This window comes from Schistocerca piceifrons, chromosome 2 (assembly GCF_021461385.2).
Source record: "Schistocerca piceifrons isolate TAMUIC-IGC-003096 chromosome 2, iqSchPice1.1, whole genome shotgun sequence".
Lineage (NCBI taxonomy): Eukaryota > Metazoa > Arthropoda > Insecta > Orthoptera > Acrididae > Schistocerca > Schistocerca piceifrons.
In genome coordinates, this window is record NC_060139.1 from 671,025,601 (window position 1) to 671,051,802 (window position 26,202).

The 26,202-nt window shown below is 41.3% G+C and overlaps 1 protein-coding gene across 1 annotated transcript in view; it reads left to right on the forward strand.

Annotated features, from left to right (window-relative positions):
• The first annotated feature begins 1,567 nt into the window (after nt 1-1,567).
• The window catches only part of LOC124777321, a 49,771-nt gene continuing 25,136 nt past the window's right edge, over nt 1,568-26,202 (forward strand). The window contains exons 1-2 of the mRNA XM_047252680.1: nt 1,568-1,678; nt 11,085-11,952. Of these exons, the coding sequence (XP_047108636.1) occupies nt 11,104-11,952 (849 nt within the window). The 5' untranslated portion in view covers nt 1,568-1,678; nt 11,085-11,103. The remainder of the gene's footprint in view (nt 1,679-11,084; nt 11,953-26,202) is intronic.

Genomic DNA, 26,202 nt, shown 5'->3' on the forward strand with positions numbered 1-26,202 from the left:
TCTATCTTCAGGAGTTCTGGGAACCGGGGTGATGCAAAACTTTTTTTGATGTGTGATATGTTAATACACGAAGTACATAAACAGAGTGATATTTCCCAAAATAGAAGTTGCTGCGTTTTCACACAGTCTTCCCTTATTTGTCATCGAAGTTCGAATGTGGTGCTCCGAGGAAGTGACTAATATACGGCAGAAACAAACAATACACAGTCCACTTTCAAAGAGTGCCCACACTACAGCAGTCCAATAGCAAATGACACAGTGGTCACATTCTCCAGACCTTTGCCTGATGTTGTTCCATTCAGCTGTATTTCAATCATTTTTATTCCGTTTCGCATTTCCGTCTGGGGTAATTTCCCAGTTAGTGAGAATGAGGTTTTCTGATAGCTTCCCTTTCATCACTTGGTGATTTTATTTTCAAAATAAAATGTTGTTTCCTTATAGGTAATAGTTGATACAAGCAAAATACGAACAAGAAAATTAATCGCTGTTTATGGCAGTTTGTTTTACGTCACGTATGTGCATCGATTGTAAACGAACTGGTTTCACTTGTAAATGATTCTTTTGTGGTGACCGCAGATCTAAGGATGGTTGTATAGATCGCAACCAGTCAGCTGATGGTAGATGTGCAACAGCGATGACAAATAAATACGTATTAAATGTAAAAGGTTAATGATCTCTCTGGACTACATAAACCTCCAGAATAACAGTAAATATTTGACTGGTGAAGGGGTACGTATCCAGTGTTCTTCTTTATTTGAAAGAATGGCTGTGACAGCATCTCTGACTGTTGAGGGATATTTACGCTTTTTAATGTCACGACTCTAGTCCATAAGCGTCAGTCTTCTACGTTTAAATTTAATTCGTGTGAGGCGTTTAGGACGCCTTAGTTGTTTAGTACATATTCTACATAAAATTTCTTACAGGTAAGCTGTAAGGTACATGAAAATTTGAAAGTTCCATCTGGCTTATGTAGTAATGGACCGAGACGTCACAGTTTGTGCTATGTTTGTATCCATATAATTGGAAACGTATAGGAGATGCTGTAAACATTTTGTGTATGTTATCACATAACAAAGAATACAGAAGACCCCATACAGGTACTTTCGCCTGCAAAGTAATATGCCTTGACCATAGTACGCGTATGCCAACAATGGTCATTCTGTCCGTAGGGCTGGGAAGATATCACTGAAGACAGAAGGATCATAGATAATTGATTGTTCAAGTACGCCGATTGCAGAAAAGACAGCGCTTCATAGAAGGTGAGAAGTCTAGGATCTACCGCACAAGACAAAACCAATAGTTAAAACAGCAAATCAACACGCAGAAGAAGACCCTTACTGTTTGCACACAATAAAATAACGTTGTTCAGTGAGCCACTTCCCTGATTTCACAAGAGAGCGGAAATCGCAGCAACGGCGCGGTTTCGCAGAAGCCATGACCGACCATCACCGAAGGTCGTCGGCTACGCGAGAGCAAGGCTGCGAGTTCGCAGAAGCCACGGCCGAGCATCGCCGAAGCTAGTCGAACACAGCCGATGTCATTTGACAAAAGCGCGATGCGAGACTATGTGCACTTTTGTATTCCGTGCAGTGGTGCGGAAGCACCACGCTATCGGCGATAGCTTGTCACTGTTGGCTGTGTACTGCAGCGTCGTAAGATCATCTTGACTACTTTCGCGGTGAGTAGAGCGGACTTCAGTTAATGTAGATTTTCATACGAATGAGTGAGTGAGAGTTAGTGTAACATATATATGATGTGCAGCAATTAAATAGCTCCAATAAATTAGCAATGCTAATACAACGTTCCTTTTATGATATAGGAAATCTTAACACTGGTGAACTGATGTATTAAATAGTTTACTTACAGCATGTGTACTAAACTTTTCGTTAAGATAATTTGTTATAAAAGAATAAAATGTCATTTTTAAGTTTTGAGTAATCTTAAATGTAATGAATCTGAATCATCCTCTCCATTTTGGCAAATTCGTTGCTCACCAGGTGGTAAATTTCAGGTTAAGACATCAGCTGGCTAAATTTCAATTTAAGACACGAGCTGCTGCAGGAGATACTTTTCAGTTGACAACAGAGCTAAGTTTGAAAGCCTTTCTAGAATTTGTGATCTATGTACATAGTTCTTTATCCTTTTTAGGGTTGAAAAACTTCTCCCACCTGACATACTGGATTCAGGAATAGCCAAAATAAGTTCACAGCATTTAAAGATGTCGTACTGTGCTGTTCGGAGTCCTTTTAACTTAATAAACCTCAATAAATCTCCAGCAATTTTATGGTGCATTTCGTCTTGAATATACATAACCACTACTTGTGCCCTGAAACAGGAAAAATTAAAACTGATCCGTAACAGTCCTATAGTGATTGAAACGCAAATTCAGGGCAAACTGTTTTATATTGATCAAAATTATGCACGTTTAAACCTTCCAAAAATGAAAAGTATTCCACGTTACTTAATCATCTTGTAACTGCCCGAGAAGTGTCAAACATTTTGCAATAGATTCCTCTAAAGTTTGTTTCCAATCTGACTTTAGCATTACGGCTAGCACATCTAATTACTTGTTAATCCATCCGTTGGCCTTTAATTACTCTTCACCATATTCTTTCAAATCCTTCAAATTTGGTCTTCAACATTTCTTTGAATTCATTAATTTTTTTGTAACTGATATCGTGTGCTTTGGCTGGAAAAGACATCGAATAATGCATCAGTGAGACGGAAAATAGGAGCATAATTACGAAAAAGGAAGTTGAAACTGAATTATTACTTCATGATTACCAGTCCACGGGCAGCAGTAAAGGCATCTTCGTCCCACATCTCACGTGGAGCTATTGTCTTCCTGACAAGTGAAACCGGTTCACTCCGATAGTCGCATGAGTTTTTTACAGAACGAGACGCAAGATACCATCAAGTGGCAGACACTTCTTTACTTCCTCATCTAGAGCTCTGGTTCCTTTGGTTTAACTTCGAAGGCAGGGAGACTAGAGTGAAAGAAAAAAATCCGCATACTTTGATGTTTGGTCCAGCTAGTGATAGCACTAAATTCAGTGGGTGAGAGAAACAGTGAACGAACGTTGCAATAGGAAACGTTATTCTGCCGTAGATTGCAGTCCAATCAAATGACCAGCCATGACTCCAGCTCCATCATAACTCTTAGTCGTGAATCAGTTGTACCAGAATACAATATAGTTCCATGGCTGTTCTGTCTTCAGAGATGTTTATGAATTCTAAGCATCTTTCATGACGTTCACCGTCAGCTATGACTTAATGAAAGACTGAGCCTCTGAGGAGTTACAACCGTTACGCCATGTAGACGAACTGAGACAAAATTTGTTTCTCTTATTTCTTATTTTATTCATGGGCGTGTTTCAAACACAGGCAATTGAGTCATTTTGTATTAGATTTGACACACTTGTAAGCACGGAAGAATTTTCTAAATTATGTTTCAGTTTTTCGTGAAACTCAGTGAGTAGCTGAATGATTTCAAGGCAATTGCCTTTATTCAGAGACCCAGGCCTCAGAACGTCATATCTTGCCTTGACAAGAACCGTACTAAGTACATTAAGCGCATCGTTAGGTCTCTTTTCTTTCGTACTGGATTGTTAATGTTGTAAATTATGAACTGCCTTGTGCTCATCCAACATTCGACCAATTCTCGTCTTCCCGTATGTTTTTTTCATTCATAGTGGAGCCGGCCGGAGTGGCCCAGCGGTTCTAGGCGCTACAGTCTGGAACCGCGCGACCGCTACTGTCGCAGGTTCGAATCCTGCCTCGGGCATGGATGTATGTGATGTCCTTAGGTTAGTTAGGTGTAAGTAGTTCTAAGTTCTAGGGGACTGATGACCTCAATTGTTAAGTCCCATAGTGCTGAGAGCTACTTGAACCATTTTTTCATTGAGGAGTGCAAATGGTTCTCAAACTGGTTGTTGTTCTTAATAGTTTTCGTGAACGTTAGCCACGTCGCAGTAGTCAACGCTATTCCAAACACCATATGCAAGATTTCACCTTAGTTGTGGTGATTAATTCAAGTGTAGGTCTACTATTTTGCCTTGTGTTCATCTTCTCTTGGAAACTACGCATGGCAAAGTTGTGAAGCAGAACCTCACAGATTGCACATTCATACGGACGCTCTCCTGCTTGGGTTTCCGTGCCTTCTCTGCTTCGCACTACGATACGCCACTAGGTTCACTTGCTTATCTTCTCGCCAACTGGAGTATACCAATGCGATATTCATAACTAAGTATTAAAGCAGTTTATATAGCACTGAGGTAATGTAAAACTATGTACACAAACACGTTTCCCATAGTACTAAGAAGAGAGTATGACTTTTAATCCTTGTAGTCTCACACCAGTAACCGCAGTCGACTGGCTATGGGACCTAGCGATCGGGATTGCACGTAGCTCCGCTTTCTGCTAGTCCAGCCCGCTTCCTGGAAGTCCTGCGGCCGCTAGTACAGACCGCTCTGATCGCTCAGACAACAGAGGGCACGTTGGTTCCAAGTTCGCTAAGAATCATGAGACATCGTCAGAGCTAACTCAAAAATATTGTATAAAGTCGAACATGTCAACCCATGTTCTTAAACATTAAGGTTTCCGGTAGCATCGAGGTTATTCCTACACTGACGTGACAAATGTCGTGGGATACCCCCTGATATCGTGCTGCACCTTTTACCTGGCATAGAGCAGCAACTTGACGTCGTGTGAACTTAACTAGTTCTTGGAAGTCCCATGCTGCCTCTCTAGCCGTCCATAACAGCGAAATTGTTGCCTGTGTAGGATTTTGTGGACGAACTGGCCTTTAGATTATGTCCCATAAATGTGCGGTGGGTGGCCAAATCAGTCGCTTGAATTGCACAGAATGTTCTTCAAACCAAGTGACACAATATATTGTCGTCCATAAAAATTTCATAGTTGTTTGGGGACTTGAAGTCCATGAGTAGCTTCACATGGTCTCCAAGCAGCCAAACGTAACCATTTAGGCTTGTCAGAAGTGTCATCTGGCACTCTTTCACAATAGTGGTGTCAGCTAACACATGTGATTGAGTACTTATTAAATTCTCACGATTTTGTATAATCAGTTTAAGTAATATTTGAATAAAGTTAATGGAAAATAGTAAAATGTTAATTTAATAAATGCAGAAGTATGACAAAATATGAGGTATTGGTGTATAATTGTTGATAATATGAGGTTCTAACAAATATATGCACTGTGAAAAGATATAAAAACCACAAAGAATCAAGAAATAAAATACATACAGATACATAGATTGCAGAGATGATAGCTACAGTGCAATTCTACTATCCAAGACATCGTATGCTGAAACAGCATGAAGCGTTTCAAAGTTGTTAATTCAGAGGTTCATTGTGAAAATGTTCATTCTCTGTGAAATAATAACTTCTTTGGTTTTAAAGGTTTTGAAACATTATTGTTTCATTGTACGTGTCTCATTTTTATGAGGTCGCAGATGTATTCAGATTTTCTTTAATACTTGTTTGTGAATTACTATAGATACTTGAAAGGCTGTAAGAATCATCTTTCAGCTTGTCTGACAATCGACATTTCTTGGAGCATTGTCTGTCCTCTTAAGCGTCAAAATTCCCCATGATGGGTTTTTACCCATTTCTGACTAGGGTGTGTCTCCATATAATCTCCCAGGCAAGCAAGCAAGCAAATTCAGCTCTCCTCAGTACCAGTACTTCTGTCAATGGCCGGAATAAAAACACAAGAGAAATTTCATAGTTAGCCTGTGGGTGTGGACATGAATCCTCAAATAACTGTTGATGGACATTATTCACAAATATTTTGCGTCAGTGTTTAAACCGGCATTTTTGGTGACTTTTAGTTAGGGTATCATGTTATTCCATTTAGTCTCAACACGCAAACTTGCAATGCTTTTTCAGAGAACAAGCTGCTTACCTACTGTGAAATGTGACTTTAAGAATGTGGCGAAACATGTACTTCATGGACGATGGAATCCTTCTCATTTCAGTGTCAATATCCGTTGGCTTATAAATAACAGAATGCACGACTGGTGGGCACAAAGGGGTGGACCGATTCTTTTGCATCTGTGTTCTCGGGTCATAAACCCATTGGATGTTTATTTGTAGGGCTCATTTAAAGTTATTATGTATAGAATCTCGATACAACAAGCAGAAAGTCTGTACGCCTACACTGTAGAAGGCTGCTAACCCATATGTTTTACTCCAGGGGTACATCAGTGTACATCAATGTTGATACATGTATCAGTGCTAAAGGGGGGCACCTTTAGAGTTTCCTGTGTTTTCGTTGATTAAATACAGTGAGGATTTTGTAGAAAAAGAGTTGTAGCATGGAAATAAAGCCCTCCTAGACACCTTTCTAGACAACATGTTTAAAGTTGAAAAACAAAGAAACTGTGTTTTTGTTCTACTGATATTTCTTTATTTCGAATCGGTTTTCAGCTTATTACACCATCATCAGCAAACATATGACTAGCGCCCAAAAGAGACACTAGTCAGTAGGAAACAAAACGTAAGCAACAAGGGTACTATCAACAAAAATAGTATCTTTAGTTATTCCATTAGCTGAGGACTTTCAACTCGAGTGCTCATCACTCACATCATGCGCCACACATTTTAAATTACAGTGATGAATAACAGTTTATACGGTAGATGATATCAAAAACAGTACGTAACGAAACCGCGCAGTATTAAAGTATAGTATGAATATAAAAAGGATGTAATGAGAAACGAAGTATGGCATATGACAATTCTATTGTGATAAAAGTTTGTGGAAACGAATGAGACCATTCAGTTTGAGAGTAAGTGACTGGTGCTTAAGAGTGGGAATGTGCTCAGCTGTAATAAATTATTCAGTACTAGGTGGGGGTTTTGAAATAACTGCGAATTTAGTTAAAGTGCTTCTGATAGGCTAAGCATTCCCTTTTGTTGGCTTTGTGTGTGTGACCGGCGGCCAGCATGTGTCAGTAAATGTGGTGTCTGAAATTATGTAATCTCCAGCTTGTTCATGTTCCATCAGTTTATGTCTTATAGCCCCGCCTGATTTACCAATATGCAGTTTTATATGGACAATGCAATTGGTTTTATAAACTCTACTATTATTTAATAAATACATTTTAACCTCGCTGTTGAATAATATGTAAAATAAAGTTTTACTGTTGCCAGATCTGAGAAATTTGGCAAAATTGTTGGATGAACTTCTTAATATGTGCTAGTAAACAACTTATTTTAGTTACAACTCTTACTGCATAAAAACATAAAGGTAGGGAAAGATTTTTCATCTTTATTTCTTTTGTAGAATTTTGTCAGGGCTGTTACTAGATGCAGTAAATTTATTTGTGCCTAATTTTCTTTGGAAACTCTCCCTTGACATTGGTGTGTATATGAACGATGCACAATGGGATAGAAGACAGCATATTTGTGGGTTACTGGATACCCATACCAACATAAAAGTGTTACAGTGTCTGTTGTTGAAGATTTTTTGTTAATTTTGAAACTATGTGTATTTGTAGTAATGTAAGAAGCTGATGGGTTTTTCACCAAGCTCCATGGTGAACTGTATGTTCACTGTTGTGAGCCTAGATGTTCTAGGGTTCTAGGAATGCGCTGAGTTATTTGGCTGTGACTGTACACAGATACAGTACACCGTTTACATGTCTAATCCACTAGTTAATGTTACACTGAGAGCTTCTTCATCTAGAAACAGCTTTTCTCAATGGTCTATAAAGACTTATGCTAAAAGAGGGCTGAAGGGAGACCACATTGCCAAGCCATGTAACTGTCTGTACAGAGATCCTAGAAATCGAAAATAATGTAGTTGTCAGCATGTATGGGCAGCCATCCTTATATCTTCTTTGACACCAACTTTGTATACTAGTTCTGTCAGAACTGGTGTTTGAAAATAAACTTCTAACATAAATACATCCACTTTTTTACTGTGTAGGATAGTGAGACCTTTAATTTTCTCAAGGTCCACTAAATTATAGTTCCAAAGGTGGATTTAAATTTCGTCTAGAAGAGTCATATATATTACTTTGTTGTTACTCACAGACTTCAGTATTATACTCAGAGACATTTTGTATTTTAAAATTGTGTGTATTCGTCATGAATTGTGTTCGATAGTATCTGTGTTGTAAACTGTAATTTAACACTATAATTTTCAATGTTTTTTGTACAACTTGAGTGATAAGCACTCGACGTTTCTTACCTAATGTGACGACTAAAATTCTGCAGGTGTTGATAACACTTTTGTTTCTAATGTTTGATTTTTAATGCACTAGTGTCGCTGTAAAATGCAGATGAGATAGCGGATGGATGGAAAGAACACACTGAAGGCCTCTATGAGGAGGAAGACTTGTCTGATGTTGTGACAGAAGAAGAAACAGGAGTCAATAGGGAAGAAAAGAGGATCCACTATTAGAATCAGAATTTGAAAGAGCTTTGCAAGACTTAAGATCGAATACGGCAGAAGGGATAGATAACCTTTCAACAGAATTTCTTAAATGGCTTGGAGAAGTGGCAACAAAACGACTAATTTACGTTGGTGTGTAGAATTTGTAAGTCTGTCTATGTACCATCAGACTTTCGGGAAAACACCATCAACACAATTCCGAAGATAGCAAGGGCCGACAAGTGGAGAATTATCGCACAATCAGCTTGATAGCTCATGTATCCAAGTTGCTGACAAGAATAATATACAGAAGAACGGAAAAGAAAATTGAGGACCTTTTAGATGACGATCACTTAGGGAAGATAAAGATACCAGAGAGACAGTACTGATGTTGCGTTCGACAATGTAAAATAGTGTAAGATGTTCAAAATCCTGAGAAAAATGGGGATAAGATATAGGGAAAGAGGGGTAATATGCAATATGTGCAAGAGCCAAATAGGGAACAAGAAGAGCGGAAGACAAAGGACGAAGTGAGGGGATTATTAATGTTGTAAAACAGTTCAGTCCAAACATCGAAGAAGCAATGACGAAAGTAAAAGAAAGGTGGGATTACAATTCAAGGTGAAATGATGTAAATGAGAAGATTCACTGATGACATTGCTATCCTCAATGAAAGTGAAGAAGAATTTCAAGTTCTGCTGAATGGAATGAACAGTTTATTGAGCACAGAATATGGACTGAGAGTAAATGAAGAAAGGCGAAATTAATGAGAAATAGAAGAAATGAGAACAGCGAGAAACTTAACAACAGGATTGGCGATCATGAAGTAGATGAAGTTAACGCATTCTGCTACTTAGACAGCAAACTAACCCAGGATGGACGGAGCAAGGAGGACATCAAAAGCAGACTAGTACTGAAAAAAAAGGCACTACTGGCCGAGAGAAGTCTACTTGTATCAAACACAGGCAATAGTTTGAGGAAAAAAATTCTGACAATGTACGTTTGGAGCACAGCATTTTATGGTAGTTACACATGGACTGTGGGAAAACCGGAGTAGAAGAGAATCCTAGGATCTGGGATGCGGTGCTAGAGAAAAATGTTGGAAATTAGATGGGCTGATAAGGTAAGGATAAAGGAGGTTCTCCACAGAATCGTCGGGGAAAGGAGTATATGGATAAACTGTCAGGAAGAAGGAACAGGACGGTAGGACATCGGTTACGTCATAAACAAATACCTTCCACGGTCCTAGAGTGCGCTTAGAGGGCAAAAACTGTAGAGGAAGTAGGTTGCAAGTACTACTCTGAGATGAAGATGTTAGGACAGGACACGAATTCGTGGCAGGCCGCATAAAACCTGTTAGAAGGCTGATCACTCAGGAAAAAAAGAAAGAAAGTGTGTCACTCGTGGACGCTAGGTACTTGTTTGCAGACGATGGTCTAGTAACGCAAAAAAAGGTTGGAAATAAACGAATAGTAGATATTCAAAAAGAGTTTGATCGTTTTTCAACGTTAAATATAGAATTTCTCTACCAAGAATTGACGGAAGAATCCAGAAATCTGACCACACAATATAATTTGACCGTCCATGCTTGAGGAATGTGTACTGGATGTTTGGCCGAACAATTTTATTGCACCCTGTACAGGGTGGTCCATTGATCGTGACTGGGCCAAATATGTCACGAAATAAGCGTCAAGCGAAAAAACTACAAAGAACGAAACTTGTTCAGCTTGAAGGGGGAAACCAGATGGCGCTATGGTTGGCCCGCTAGATGGCGCTGCCATATGTCAAACGGATATCAACTGCGTTTTTTTAAATAGGGACCCACATTTTTTATTACATATTCGTGTAGTAGGTAAAGAAATATGAATGTTTTATTTGGACCACTTTTTGCATTTTTTGATAGATGGCGCTGTAATAGTCACAAACGTATAAGTTCGTGGTATCAAGTAACATTCCGCCTTTGCGGACGGTATTTGCTTCGTGATACATTACCCGTGTTAAAACGTACCGTTTACCAGTTGCGGAAAAGGTCGATATCGTGTTGCGAAAAAAGTGGTCCAACTAAAACACTCATATTTCTGTACGTACTACACGAATATGTAATAAAAATGGGGGTTAATACTTGAAAAATCGCAGTTGATATCCGTTTGACCTATGGCAGCGCCATCTAGCGAGCCAATCATAGCGCTATCTGGTTTCCCACTTCAAGCTAGACAAGTTTCGTCCTTTGTAGTTTTTTCGTTTGATGCTTATTTCGTGACATATTTGGCCCGGCCACTATCAATGGACCACCCTGTATATCATTCTGCTGAAAACTAGCTGTTGGCTAGTGGGTTTGAGGACTGGGTACGGATTCACACAAGTCTTCGGTCTGTCAGTACCTCTCCTCATTCCCCAAGCGAATAACAGCTCCCTTTAGAACCCAACAAGATTTCTAGCCTCCAACTCGGAAGAGCCAAATCATCTGGAACAAATCTCCCAACTAGTTACATGTCATACCTTGACGACTGGATTTGTGAGAGGGTGATATTTCTGGAACCTGTGAATCAATCTATGTAGCTCCGCTTAAGAGAGAAATGCCTACAGAACGCTGATTTCTCGCTTAAAGGTCCATTGTTGCATACTGTTACTGAAATATGTCTTTGGTTAACGACAAGAGATTTACTTTGGTATTCTTGTTTGTTTGCAGTCTTCATTCTGGACCAATCATGAGTTGTGCTGAACCTGAAAGTCCGCCCTTTCCTTATTGGGTCAACAAGCAGTTCATAGAGTCTGTGCTGAATAATGGAAATGAGGGGACTGCACTGACGGTGAAAATATTCGAATCTGACTCTGCCTCCAAGCGGGGCATGAGCTTCTCAAGCGACGTGATCAGAATTGTCGCGGCTGTCAGACCTGGAGAATCCGACGCCTATGAAAAGAGGAGCTTCGTACTGAAGTACTTGGAGATAGATTGGGAAAAGGAAGACGTCCCAAAGGACTTCCAGACGGAGACAATGGCGCTGGATGAAGTGATCCCAGAGGTACATAAACTGCTGAGGAGTGTGGAGGGCGAGGCGTTCCGGCCTGTGGCGCCGCTCTGCTATGTGGCAGGCAGCACGCCCTTCCCGTTCCTCGCCATAGAGGACCTCTCGCCAGCCGGCTTTAGGACGGCGGATGCTGCCCTCCCTCTGGACTACGAGCAGTGTGCAGCAGTGGTGCGCGCCTACGCCCGCCTGCACGCCGCCTCGGCGAGGGTCCTCAAGGACCGGCCACACTACAAAACGCTCTTTGACCCAAAGGATACCATGAATGAAGGTCTGCAGGAGTACTACAGGCAGTTCTCTGACCATCTCTTCAAAGCTGTGGCCCGGCAGCTTAGAGCTCACAGTGGGTTCGAAAGCTACGCTGAAAAGTATGAACGGCTTGCAGAAAAATTCACAAACGACTTCTTCAGCTACTGGAGGTCAACGGAAATAAGGCTGCCAGTTATTCTGCACGGCGACTGTTGGAAGTACAACTACATGTTTGCAAATGTGGATGAAAATAATATAGATGTTAGGCTCATAGATTTTCAGGTAAGTGCATTTCCTTTCCGTGTAACAGTTTGAGTTCGTTTTCTTTCTATTCTTCCAATACTTCATCTTCTCCCCATGTCTTCTTTTCCTTCCTTCTGTCCAAGTTTTACTGATTTCTTATTTTCTTCTGCCTTGCAAGCGTTGTAGAGCTATTATTCTCTGCTTAAAAATTTATTTCTATTATTTTGGATTCCTTGATACTTTTTCCTTGATAGTCATTTTCGTATTCCTGTAGCGTAGGCTACTGTTATCGTTTTTGTTCAGAAATCAAGAAATATTTATTTTGTTTGCCCATTCTCATTCATTTGGACGAGGTGTTCAAAAAAAGTTAACCTTCGCTTAGACTTAAGTTCTGGTATCTTCTGTATATTTCGGTCGCTCTAAATACTTCTCGCCTTCCAACCATCTATAATTTGTATTGCACACACTATTTTTCATATCATCGTCTTTCAAAAGTCTCTGTTCTGTCCAGCATATACTTCATAGTCAAGAATTCACCTGTCTATAAACATTGTGGCCTTATCATTATAGTGTAGTGACTCGGTGCAATCTTTGTTTGTACATGTTCTCTGTTTTCTACTTCTTTCCTTAAAGAAGTGGTCATGGTAGGCTTTTAGAAATGAATCTCATTGTAGAGTCATGTTCCTTTCAGTCAGTCTCCACGTGAGCTGGGAACAGGGCAGTGGTATGACATCTCTGGAATGCTGTAGAGTGGTTGGTGACTCAGTGCAGTCAGCTGGCGCCATGTTTCTGTTTACAGAACAAGTCAGTGTCCAGGACGGTGGCTGTTGTGACAAGCAGATGCGATCTGTGTCACATCTATATAAAAGGGAACACTTTGGTGAACAAGTGGTCGCATGAAGAAGTAAACCAGAGTCTCAGATGTTGCTGGTTTTGGAACTAAGGCTTTATGTTCCAGTGTCCTCATTTTATTTTATTTCATGACTTCTATGTGCTTTAAGTGCTACTGTGTCAAGATGATGGGAACTTGACTCGCTAGACATGTAGCTGCGGTTTACATTTCTCACATATGAATTTACATGCTACATAACGATAACGGTTATCTTCGCAGCTGTAACCACCAGTCCTTAGGACAGATAACATTAGAATGCCTGTTCCAGTGAAGACTGTGAGGTGTTTATGTAAATATAAGAATCTTAAATCCAGATTGCTTAAAAAAGTCAGAAGTATTATGTTCAAGAAAGAATATGTTAAAAACGGTCTTATCACAAATTATGCAAAGATGGAAACAGGTGATCAGCAATCTAGAACAGGAAAAGTAGCAATTTTAAAGCCAAGATACTGTGTGAACACACTGAAATTAATTGCCTTTGTGAGAAGAGAGATAAGATAACAAAATAATTAGATGTGTCGCTAGTTAAAACTTGAGATAAGCTGCACGAGCGCATTTAGGAGAAAGCGAAAAGTTAGGTTGATAATGTATTGTACGAAGGGTTCATTAAAAAGAACTGAGGGGATAAGATGTTATTAAAATTCGGTAAAATCGAAGGTAAAGCAGGGAGGGTAAAATAAACCACAAACCAGAAACTTCTATCCAAGAGACGCAAATCAGAAGGACACTGTGTTTAAAGAAGAAGAAAATATACTTCCAAACCTCGATCTTCGTAGCACGAGCAGATGCTCGGCGTACGCATCAGATCCCAGCCAGACTCTCTTTCGATTACTGATCATCTCATAGACAACTGCCTCATTGTGGGATTCTGCTGATTGCTCGAAATGTGGGGCGTTTTCCTGGCACGCAAATTTTTTTCAATTTTTTTCACCTAACTCGCTGTTTATTTTATATTACTGCCGCTCACTTGGTCATACATAACTGTTGTTAGTTGAAGCAATAATGAAGGAACAGGTACGGGCTCACAATTATAAAACAAAAACTGATCGTCACAAGACAACCTCACTTGTGGTTGGCGCACTTTATACACAGACGTGCCCGCTGGAAGGTTGAATCAACGCCTGAAACAAAAAACTGAGCCACTGTTTGATAGTTTGGCAAGAGAAAGCAAAGGTGACAATCATTGTTGCTAAACTGGCGGGAGACTTAGTGAAACTTAATCGTAACAAAGTAGGGCTTGTACGGCACAAGTTGTGCAAGGCTTTGGAAATTTAATTAAGTAAACGGGAGAATGGTAGGAAATATCAGAAAAGTAATAAAGAAAGAATACAATAAAATCCGTTAATCAGGAATGAACGGATGGTAGTAAAACGATTGTTACTAAGGCAGATGGAGGGAACATTATAGTGGTTGTTAAGGAAGTTGAGTACATGAGGGAAACATTAGATTGTTTTGATAACAACGCCATTACTGAAATATCTAAAGAGTTAACTCATTGATGAGTTTGTAAATCAGCCTTTCAGATCAATCGTTACAAGTTAACAAGGTTACTAAACAGTTTTTTTAGAGGCAATAATGTGTTCAGCAACAACTACTCAGTGTGTAACAATATCGTCTTCGTTCACGAAATTAAAGATAAGCCGATCATTGATTCCTCCCAAATAGCCCCCCATCATATTAAAAACTGGTATTCTAAAATTCCAGTAGATGTCAAAATTACAGTATTAAAAATAATTTACTCAAGCATAAAATGATCCATATTGGAAACGACAGAGTTTTTAGAGCTGCTGGGCTTGTCACTGATTTCAGCTGTTTCTTGCTTAACACCCCAAAAAGTGGAAGGGCTATGGAATCCAGAATTTTGGTTGGATATATTTATTAGCAATTTAGAAGAGAACGTTTTTAAATCTGAAAATTCTTTGATGCAAACGTTAGCATATTTTAAATGTTCTGTAGACGACACGTTATTTCTTGTAGGAGGACCAGAGGAGGACATCGATAAAGTAGTAAATTCACTGGGTGCCATGAGAAAATCATCTTTACTGTGGAGCTCGAAAGTAATAATCATATTCAGTTTTTGGACCTAGAGATAATGAGGCAAAATAAACGGCGTGCCTTTAAGATATTCAGAAAGCAAGTAGCAGCAGCAGATGTGATTACTAATTAATCATGTCACATGCAAATGAATAAAAATGCTGCATTTAGAAGTTTAGTACATAGACAATTTAGTGTACCAGTGGGTATAGCGGATAGACCGAATGAGAGAAACATCATAAACAGATAGCAGAAAACAGTGGATACGATTTAAGTATGGTGAATGACCACAGGGAAACAGAAAACAGAAAAAGCAACCAGTGAACGATAAAAAGATCGTTACTGTTCCATATTTTTGAGAAATCTCAGAAAAACTGAGGAATTATTCAACCATGAACATTCGAAGCGGAAAATCCAGTCAGATAAAGTTTAATGCATGAGGTCGCTACAGACAAAAGTAAATTAGAACAAGTGGGAGAAAATGAAATATGGTGTGCATCTTGTAACACGAGGTATACAGAACAGAAAGGATCATTTCCATTGAAGTGTAAAGAGCGCACAGATGCTTCCAAACTGACCTTTATTGCAATTTTCATGAAAATGCTATGAGACGTAGCGGACATTTGATTCGCTTAAATGCATCTATATGGATACTCTGCAAATCACATTTAAGTGCCTGGCAGAGGGCTCATCGAACCACCTTCACAATTCTCTATTATTCCAATCTCGTATAGCGTGCGGAAAGAACGGACGCCAATACATTTCCGTACGAGTTCTGATTCCCATTATTTTGTCGTGCTAATCGTTTCTCCCTATGCAGATCAGGGTCAACAAAATATTTTCATTCGGAGGAGAAAGTTGGTGACTGGAATTTTGTGAGAAGATTCCGTCGCAACGAAAAACGCCTTTCTTTTATTGATGTCCACCCCAAACCCTCTATCATTTCAGTGACTCTCTCCCATATTTCGCGATAATACAAAACGTGCTGCCTTTCTTCGAACTTTTTCGATGTACTCCGTCAGTCCTATCTGGTAAGGATCCCACACCGCGCAACAGTTTTCTAAAATAGGACGGTCAAGCGTAGTGTAGGCAGCCTCCTTAGTAGATCTGTGACATTTTCTAAGTGTCCTGCCAATAAAACGTAGTCTTTGGTTACTCTTCCCCACAACATTTTCTGTGTGTTGTTCGTAATTGTAATTCCTAGGTATTTAGTTTAATATACGGCATTTAGATATGACTGATTTATCGTGTAACCGAAGTTTAACGGATTTATTTTAGCACTAATGTGGATGACCTCACACTTTTCGTTATTTAGGGTCAACTGCCAATTTTCGCAACATTCAGATATCTTTTCTAAATCATTTTGCAATTTGTTATGATCTTCTAATGACTTTATTAGTCGATAAAGGACAGCGTCATCTGCCAGCAACCTAAGAGGGCTGCTCAGATTGTCTCCCAAATTGTTTATGTAGATAAGGAATAGCAAAGGGCCTATAACACTACCTTGGGGAACTCCAGAAATCACTTCTGTTTTACTCGATGACTTTCCGTCAATTACTACGAACTGAGACCTCTCTGACAGCAAATCACAAATCCAGTCACATAACTGAGACGATATTCCATAAGCACTCAATTTCACTTCAAGCCGCTTGTGTGGTACAGTGTCAAAAGCCTTCCGGAAATCCGTGTGGTACAGTGTCAAAAGCCTTCCGGAAATCCAGAAATACGAAATCGATTTGAAGTACCTTGTCAATAGCATTCAACATTTCATGCGAATAAAGAGATAGTTGTGTTTCACAAGAACGATTTTTTCTAAACCCATGATGACTGTGTGTCAATAGACCGTTTTCTTAAAGGTAATTCACAATGTCAGAACACAATATATGTTCAAAAACTTGCTGCATATCGACGTTAACGATATGGGCCTGTAATGAAGTAGATTACTCCTACTACCTTTTTATGTCAATAGACCGTTTTCTTAAAGGTAATTCACAATGTCAGAACACAATATATGTTCAAAAACTTGCTGCATATCGACGTTAACGATATGGGCCTGTAATGAAGTAGATTACTCCTACTACCTTTATTGAATATTGGTGTGACCTGTGCAACTTTCCAGTCTTTGGGTGCGGATCTTTCGTCGAGCGAACGGTTGTATATGATTGTTAAGTATGGATCTAATGCATCAGCATACTCCGAAAGGAGCCTAATTGGTATACCGTCTGAACCAGAAGACTTGTTTTTATTAAGTGATTTGAGTTGCTTCACTACTCCGAGGATATTTACTTTTACGTTACTCATGTTGGCAGCTGTTCTCGATTCGAATTCTGGAATATTTACTTCGTCTTGTTTTGTGAAGGCATTTCGGAAGGCTGTGTTTTGTAACTCTGCTTTGGCAGCACTGTCTTCGATGGTATCTCCATTGCTATCGCGCAGAGGAGGCATTGATTGTTTCTGGCCGCTAACATACTTCACATACGACCAGAATCTCTTTGGATTTTCTGCCAGGTATCGAGACAAAGTTTCGTTGTGGAAACTGTTATAAGCATCTCACGTTGAAATCCGCGCTAAGATTCGAGTTTCTGTAAGAGACTGCCAATCTTGGGGATTTTGCGTTTCTTTAAATTTGGTATGTTTGTTTCGTTGTTTTTGCAACAGTGTTCTGACCCGATTTGTGTACCAAGGAGGATCAGCTCCGTCGTTTGTTAGTTTATTTGGTAGAAATCTCTAAATTTCTGCTGATAATACTTTTTTGAATTCAAGCCATATTTGGTCTACAGTTATATTATTAATTTGGATGGAGTGGAGACTGTCTCTCAGAAAGGCGACAAGTGAATTTTTATCTGCTTTTTTGAATAGGTATATTTTTCGTTTGTATTTGGAGGATTTGGGGATTACAATATTCGGTCTCGCTACGACAACCCTGTGTTCACTAATCCTATATCCGTTTCGATGCTCGTTATTTACTTCGGATTATTTGTTGGTAAAAGGTCTGGTGTGTTTTCACAAACGTTTATGATTCGCGTGGGCTCATGAACTAACTGCTCGAAATAACATTCAGAGAATGCGTTTAGCACAATTTCGGATGATATTTTATGCACGCCTCCGGAATTAAACATGTATTTTCGCCAACATATCGAGGGTAAATTAAAGTCACCCCCAACTATAATCGTATGAGTTGGGTACGTGTTTGAAATCAAACTCAAGTTTTCTTTGAACCTTTCAGCAACTGCATCATTTGAATTGGGAGGTCGGTAAAATGATCCAATTATTTATACCGGTTTACAACAATGACCTCTGCCAATACTAACTCATAGGAACTAACTACTTCAATTTCGCGACAAGATAAACTACTAATGACATCAAGCACGCCACCGCCAACCGTGGTTAGCCTATCCTTTCGGAACACCGTAAGGTTCTTCGCAAAAATTTCTGGTACTTCCCCAACACAGCTACGACAATTTACAACTATTATACCAATGGTTCCTGTATCTACGTTCTTCCTGTGTTCAGCCTGCACCCTTTTTGACTGAAGACCTTCTTGTGTTTTTCCGAGACCCTCTAACCCAAAAAACCGACCAATCCTCGCCACACAGCCGCTGCTACCCGTGTAGCCGCCTCCTGCGTGTAGTGGACACCTGACCTATTCAATGGAACCAGAAACCCAACCACCTTTTGGCGCAAGTCGAGAAATCTGCAGCCTACACGGTCGAAGAACCACTCGGCTCTGTACCAGAGGTCCGCAATCGGTCCTGACGACTATGCTGCAAATGGTCAGCTCTGCTTTCATCTTGCAAGCAAGACTGGCAGCCTTTACCACTTCTGTTAGCCGCTTGAAACCAGAGAGAATCTCTTCTGATCCAAAGCGACACACATCATTGGTACCGACGTGACCAACAACCTGCAGTTGGCTGCACCCTGTGCTCTTCATGGCATCCAGGAGGACCCTTTCCACATCTGGACTGACTCCACCCGGTATACACATGGAGTGCACACCCGTTTTCTTACCCTTCTTGTCAGCCAAGTCCATAAGGGGCCCCATAACGCACCTAACGTAGGAGCTTCCAACTACCAATAGTCCCACCCTCTGCGATTGCCCGGATCTTGCAGGCTGAGAGGTTTCCTCTGAAACAGGACAGGCGACAGCATCTGGCTCAGCGACAGTGTGTGCCACAGACAGCACCTGGAATCTGTTTGTCACACAAACCGGGGAAGCCTTACGTGCGGCCGCCTGGGAAGTCTTTCGCCGCCCGCTACGCCCCGGGGCGACTTCCCACTCAACCACAGTGCGAGCAGTAACTGGGCTGACCACGGGTGAGGATCGATAGGAGGACTCGGACGTGCTGGACGTCCGTTGGATCCCCACGGCCGGCCAACAACAGTGGTGCCCATCCACTGCAGCCTCAAGCTGTGTAACCGTATTCTGAAGCTTAGAGCGACGTGTCGCCAACTCGGCTCGCATCCGTACACAACAATCGCAGTCCCTGTCCATACTACAGACCGTGGAAAACTAAACTATGCAGATTAACGGACTATCAGAACGTGCTGCGCATCTATACTGTAGACCCTTACGAAAACGCAGGAACTGTGTCTAATAAATTAGATCAAAATTAAAACAATTGCAGTCCTCGGTCGCGAAAATGAAGTCTTTTTGACCTAGGTCTCGGCCACTTCTAAGAGTGCCTTCATCAGAAATGAAACATTTAAAACTGGCAGGTCACATATAAAATAACTATGAAGCGATAACAATATGGTTACAAAATATTAAAACAGAACATATAGAAGCAGGCCACTAAGGGCTGCTCCACATGTCGAGCTGCGGTAGCATCAGACTGAGGCGCCCGCGCGAGTAATTGCTGAACATTATACCAAAAGTGCCATCTAGCACGCAAATACAAAGCGGCTATTTAACATTACGAATATAGACAGGTGAAATGTGTAATACATGAAGTAAGAGGCAATATTTTACCTGTCAGCAGCAGACTTGATAACAATTTGTCTATATAAAAGCTTGGAAGTACAGTTTATAGGGTGAAAAACGCCATTACAGAATTACAAAAGGAGCTGAATAACTCAGCGAATAGAAAAACGGTATAACATGAAATGTAATTAATATAAATCATTTAGTGAAGAAATAGTTATGTATCGACTTAGATAGAAGAAATACTTCGGCGACTGTACGAGGGAACACGAAATAAAATATCAAGTAACGGCTTTACACCGCTGAAGAAGCTTTTATTACGTAATTGTAGCTGCTCATTAAGAATGAGGCCATCATTTCGAGAAAGATGTTTAAAAATTTCTAATTCTTCGAGAATATCTAATCTAAGTCCTTCTTCTCAGTGTAAGACGAATTTTGGGTGTTAGTGTAAGTAGGCTGTTTAGGTTTTCTTATTGGTAACGCCACGTAGCGCTCTGTATGAAAATCCCTGGCTGTGCTGTGTCCAGTCTGTGGCTAGTTTGCATTGTTGTCTGCCATTGTAGTGTTGGGCAGCTGGATGTTAACAGTGCATAGCGTTGCGCAGTTGGAGGTGAGCCGCCAGCAGTGGCGGATGTGGGGAAGTGAGATGGCGGAATTTTGAGAGCGGATGATCTGGACGTGTGTCCATCAGAAACAGTACATTTGTAAGAATGGATTTCATGAACTGCTATATATATTATGACTTTTGAACACTAGTAAGGTAAATACATTGTTTTTTCTCTATCAAAATCTTTCATTTGCTAACTATGCCTATCAGTAGTTAGTGCCTTCAGTAGTTTGAATCTTTTATTTAGCTGGCAGTAGTGGCGGTCGCTGTATTGCAGTAGTTCGAGTAACGAAGATTTTTGTAAGGTAAGTGATTTGTGAAAGGTATAGGTTAATGTTAGTCAGGGCCATTCTTTTGTAGGGATTATTGAAAGCCAGATTGCGTTGCGCTAAAAATATTGTGTGTCAGTTTAAACACAGTCATGTATAATTTTTCTAAGGGGACGTTTCATTAGTAAAATTGTGTCATATAAGATGTTCTTTATCTCTGACTGTAAATGCACGTCCTGTTTGTCCTATGTAGTAAGAAGAGCAGGTGTCGCAAAGAATCTTATAGACACCAGAGTTTTTCAAAGGGGAATGGGTCGATTTTAATTTATGAATAAAATTTTTTTCGAGTTGTTATTGGTTGAAAAGGCGAATTACCGTTGCAGTTATTACGAAGAAGGCGTTGGAACTGATAGGAGATGGGACCCAAGAAAGGAATAGAAGAAACTTCTTCTTTAGGCTGGACTCAATGATAGAGGTGCCGAGTGTAGTAACTGTTTTTACAGTTTCCTTTTTAAGGATGTTATACACTATGGCAGGTCCGTATTCGTTATTAACTGTTATCGTTTTGATTATATTAATTTCTTCCCCGAATTTTTCTTTCGAGAATGGAATAGAAGTAGCTCTGTGAATAACATAGCGCAAGAAAGCGTTCTTACGAGATTGTGGGGCATAGAAGTTGCAGCTACGATCTGATCGGTATATGTTTCTTTACGAAAAACATCAAATGAGATTTTATTTTCTTCTACTGTAAGCGTCAAAACAAGAAAATTCAATTAACGGGCCTCGTTTTCGAGTTCGCTGGCGAAGGATATTTTCTCGTGAAGTTCATTGAAGAGATTGAAAATACGGTCAATGCCATCAACAGACCCTTTGAAGATGTGTAGAGTATCATCGACATATCTGAAATAGGAGAGAAGGCCTAGCGCTGTAGCTGAGAAACAGTTGAAGAACTTTTCTTCTGTAGAATTAATTAAGATGTTAGCAAGGATACCAGCTAACGTATTTCCCATAGCGTGACTGTAGGGTTGCTGATACAATTGCTCATTAAATTCAAAATAGTTGTATTTGACTACGACTATAATTAAATTCATAAAGTCAATGATTTGTTCGTCCGAAAATTCTTTTTGAACTGACAAGCAGAACGGACAGGATGACTGGACATCTGTTAAGACATTGGGAATAACTTCCATGGTACTAGAGGGAGCTGTAGAGGGTAAAAACTGTACAGGAAGGCCGCGATTGAAATACATCCAGCAAATATTTGAGGCAGTAAGTTGCAAGTGCTACTCTGGGATAAAGAGGTTGGCACAGTAGAGGAGTCTGAAGCAGGCCACATCAAACCAGTCAGAAGACTGTTGACACACAAAAAAATATATCTAGTTGTAATGATAATAATAAAAAACTGTATTACAAGATTAAATACACTCCTGGAAATGGAAAAAAGAACACATTGACACCGGTGTGTCAGACCCACCATACTTGCTCCGGACACTGCGAGAGGGCTGTACAAGCAATGATCACACGCACGGCACAGCGGACACACCAGGAACAGCGGTGTTGGCCGTCGAATGGCGCTAGCTGCGCAGCGTTTGTGCTCCGCCGCTGTCAGTGTCAGCCAGTTTGCCGTGGCATACGGAGCTCCATCACAGTCTTTAACACTGGTAGCATGCCGCGACAGCGTGGACGTGAACCGTATGTGCAGTTGACGGACTTTGAGCGAGGGCGTATAGTGGGCATGCGGGAGGCCGGGTGGACGTACCGCCGAATTGCTCAACACGTGGGGCGTGAGGTCTCCACAGTACATCGATGTTGCCGCCAGTGGTCGGCGGAAGGTGCACGTGCCCGTCGACCTGGGACCGGACCGCAGCGACGCACGGATGCACGCCAAGACCGTAGGATCCTACGCAGTGCCGTAGGGGACCGCACCGCCACTTCCCAGCAAATTAGGGACACTGTTGCTCCTGGGGTATCGGCGAGGACCATTCGCAACCGTCTCCATGAAGCTGGGCTACGGTCCCGCACACCGTTAGGCCGTCTTCCGCTCACGCCCCAACATCGTGCAGCCCGCCTCCAGTGGTGTCGCGACAGGCGTGAATGGAGGGACGAATGGAGACGTGTCGTCTTCAGCGATGAGAGTCGCTTCTGCCTTGGTGCCAATGATGGTCGTATGCGTGTTTGGCGCCGTGCAGGTGAGCGCCACAATCAGGACTGCATACGACCGAGGCACACAGGGCCAACACCCGGCATCATGGTGTGGGGAGCGATCTCCTACACTGGCCGTACACCACTGGTGATCATCGAGGGGACACTGAATAGTGCACGGTACATCCAAACCGTCATCGAACCCATCCTTCTACCATTCCTACAACGGCAAGAGAACTTGCTGTTCCAACAGGACAATGCGCGTCTGCATGTATCCCGTGCCACCCAACGTGCTCTAGAAGGTGTATGTCAACTACCCTGGCCAGCAAGATCTCCAGATCTGTCCCCCATTGAGCATGTTTGGGACTGGATGAAGCGTCGTCTCACGCGGTCTGCACGTCCAGCACGAACGCTGGTCCAACTTAGGCGCCAGGTGGAAATGGCATGGCAAGCCGTTCCACAGGACTACATCCAGCATCTCTACGATCGTCTCCATGGGAGAATAGCAGCCTGCATTGCTGCGAGAGGTGGATATACACTGTACTAGTGCCGACATTGTGCATGCTCTGTTGCCTGTGTCTATGTGCCTGTGGTTCTGTCAGTGTGATCATGTGATGTATCTGACCCCAGGAATGTGTCAATAAAGTTTCCCCTTCCTGGGACAATGAATTCACGGTGTTCTTATTTCAATTTCCAGGAGTGTATTATGATAGTTATAGCAGTGGCGAAAAGGACATCGTGGAACAGGCAACAGAATATGACATGATATATACCCCCTGGCTTCAGAAATAAAAGAATGATTTATTTCCTGCCTTCTTGTCCTTCCACTTCCCTAAGATTACCCCAATCCAAGATAGCGGATTCAACGTTGCAGGCAATGGAATATGCTGAATCCCAGGTGGCGAGCGTAGCCTAATTGGCCTAAGAATGAAATATAAGTGACGGACCTGGCCAATGCAAGATGGCAGACCTACCCCACTTGCCCATAAGGTCAAAGGGTTACCAGGTATTCCAAGACGGCAAAAGTAACTAACTGGGCCTTGATGGCTCTTGGCACATGTAAAGGATTATCTGCATGCTTATGATGTCATGAAACAATTGTCCTCCCAATCCAAGATGGCGGAACAACTATAGCGCAATTTGTCGACTTGCCCTTGATATTTTAAGTAGATTTCCCCAACTACTATGACGACATAATCCGAGGTGGTGAAATTGTACTAAGTCATAACGGCAGGACAGCTGTTACAGAAGTGGCCTACGATTAGTAGCATGTTTTAAACAACTGTATTTTATTGTGTGTTGTGTTTATTTAAACAATGACTCTTGTTTTCGGCCTTTACTGTTCCCTAACGCAGCAGTCATATTCCATCGGTGCCCCTTCTTTACTGATCAGTTTGAATATTTCGTCTTGTTCATCTTCCCTTACCTCACCACCTGTCTCCAACTTCATACATTTTTCATTTGATACAGGTTTCATTATTTCCCTTGCAACTCCTATTACATATTGTTGCAATATTTTTACTTTTTTGTTGCGCTTCTTCTGCAGTTGTCATTTCACATTTTTCACACTCCAGTTGTCGAACTGTTTCACATGATATTTATATACAGTTCTGCTGTGAGACTTCGGAAAAAATATATACAACATTATGTAAATGATGTGTGTTTGATGTCTAGCAGCAGGAAAACATTAAAACTAAAGGTATTGTAGAACTGTGTACAACATGTATAGTTCACACCCACCCACACCCACCCACCCACACATACACACAATACACGTTTTACAACACCTGCAACCACTTCTATCATTATCCAAGTGGATAGTGTGAAAATGACAGAGACTTAATCCCAACCTCACAAACAACTCGGTCTCGCGGTTCTAGGCGCGCAGTCTGGAACCGTGCGACTGCTACGGTCGCAGGTTCGAATCCTGCCTCGGGCATGGATGTGTGTGATGTCCTTAGGTTAGTTAGGTTTAAGTAGTTCTAAGTTCTAGCGGACTTATGACCACAGCAGTTGAGTCCCATAGTGCTCAGAGCCATTTGAACCATTTGAACAAACAACTCACTAACCATCTTGGCGAGTCAGGCCCCTTCATTAAGCCAGTAACACTGTTTGCTAGCTTCATACCGTCTCCTGAGGTTTTTCCGAAAATCTAATTACTCATAATTTTTATAGAAGTCTTTCTCAAAACCGCATATCATGGACGATCGTTGCTCTGCATTATGTAAATGCACTCCTTAAGCCAGTTCGACTGATCAGTTTTAAAAATGTGATTGACTCTAATCAATTCCATTCCCAAACTGAGGCACTGTAGAGGTTTTTTCCCTCAGCATGCTCATCAGCTTGAATGGGGAACTGTTTCATAAAACTTTCTTCTGTGGGCATACTGCAGATCACTGTGCACATTGTGAAACCTCTTAGGACATGCCAGGTCTGCCTCCCAACATCTGAGAGACCCTATCTGACAAAGCATTGGCGCCCTCAGGGCCTCAGCAATTGTTTGCTGAGAACAGGCTTGGCGACCCCAGGGTTCCTGAGCTAGGGAATGGAAAGCATCGTCAGTCCCATGTCCCTCTGGGCATGCTTCAGGGACCACTGTATGGAGCAGCTGTTGAACGTTGTGTGTCACAGGGAAAACGGCTTCTTGGCTTGTCTGCCCATATCGAAAGGAAAAACCTCTACAAAAACCTTCAATCTTAAGGGGTGCTGCACGCTGATGAGATACATGGCTGTTGAGGTACAACAGTCGCTAGTGGGCAACCTCTGGGAACCTGCTGCATCTCATTTGTAGAGGTTTACTCAGGCACATGGGGCTTTTGCTGAGTGGACTCGTATTTCTCTGGCTACTTGTGTGACCCTCGAAGTATTGTCCTTCTCCTTCCAGCTGGCAGGTACTAGCACCCAATAAAATAAGAGGGCTCAAGTAGTCAGTCCTCCAACTCAGGAGTTACATAGAATTTTCCATGAATACTAACAGAACGCTTGCTGATGGTCAGAATGTGTTTTTGATTATGAAACAGGAAGAAGGTAGTTTTGAAAAGGTCTCTCCTTTTTATACTCAAAAAAGTTGGGAGGGCATCACAGGTACACCGAAATCCGTCGAGCGATGGCATGATGTTGGTTGAAGCTGCTAGTTCCCAACAAGCGACAAACCTCTGGAAAGCTAAATGTCTCGGAGAATATGTCACTGAAAAGAAGTTCCACAACACCTTGAACTACAGCAAATGTGTCGTGTCAAGTAAAGATCTGGTTGACATTCCCAAGGAGAAATTCAAAGATGAGTGGGCTCAGGAAGGGATCGTTGATGTGCGGAATATATTGAAAAGGGTGGATGTGGATCTGATAAAATCTTCATCCTCACCTTAAATAGCACAAAACTCCCAGACAATATCAAGGCAGCTTTCGTGCACCTAAGTGTACAACC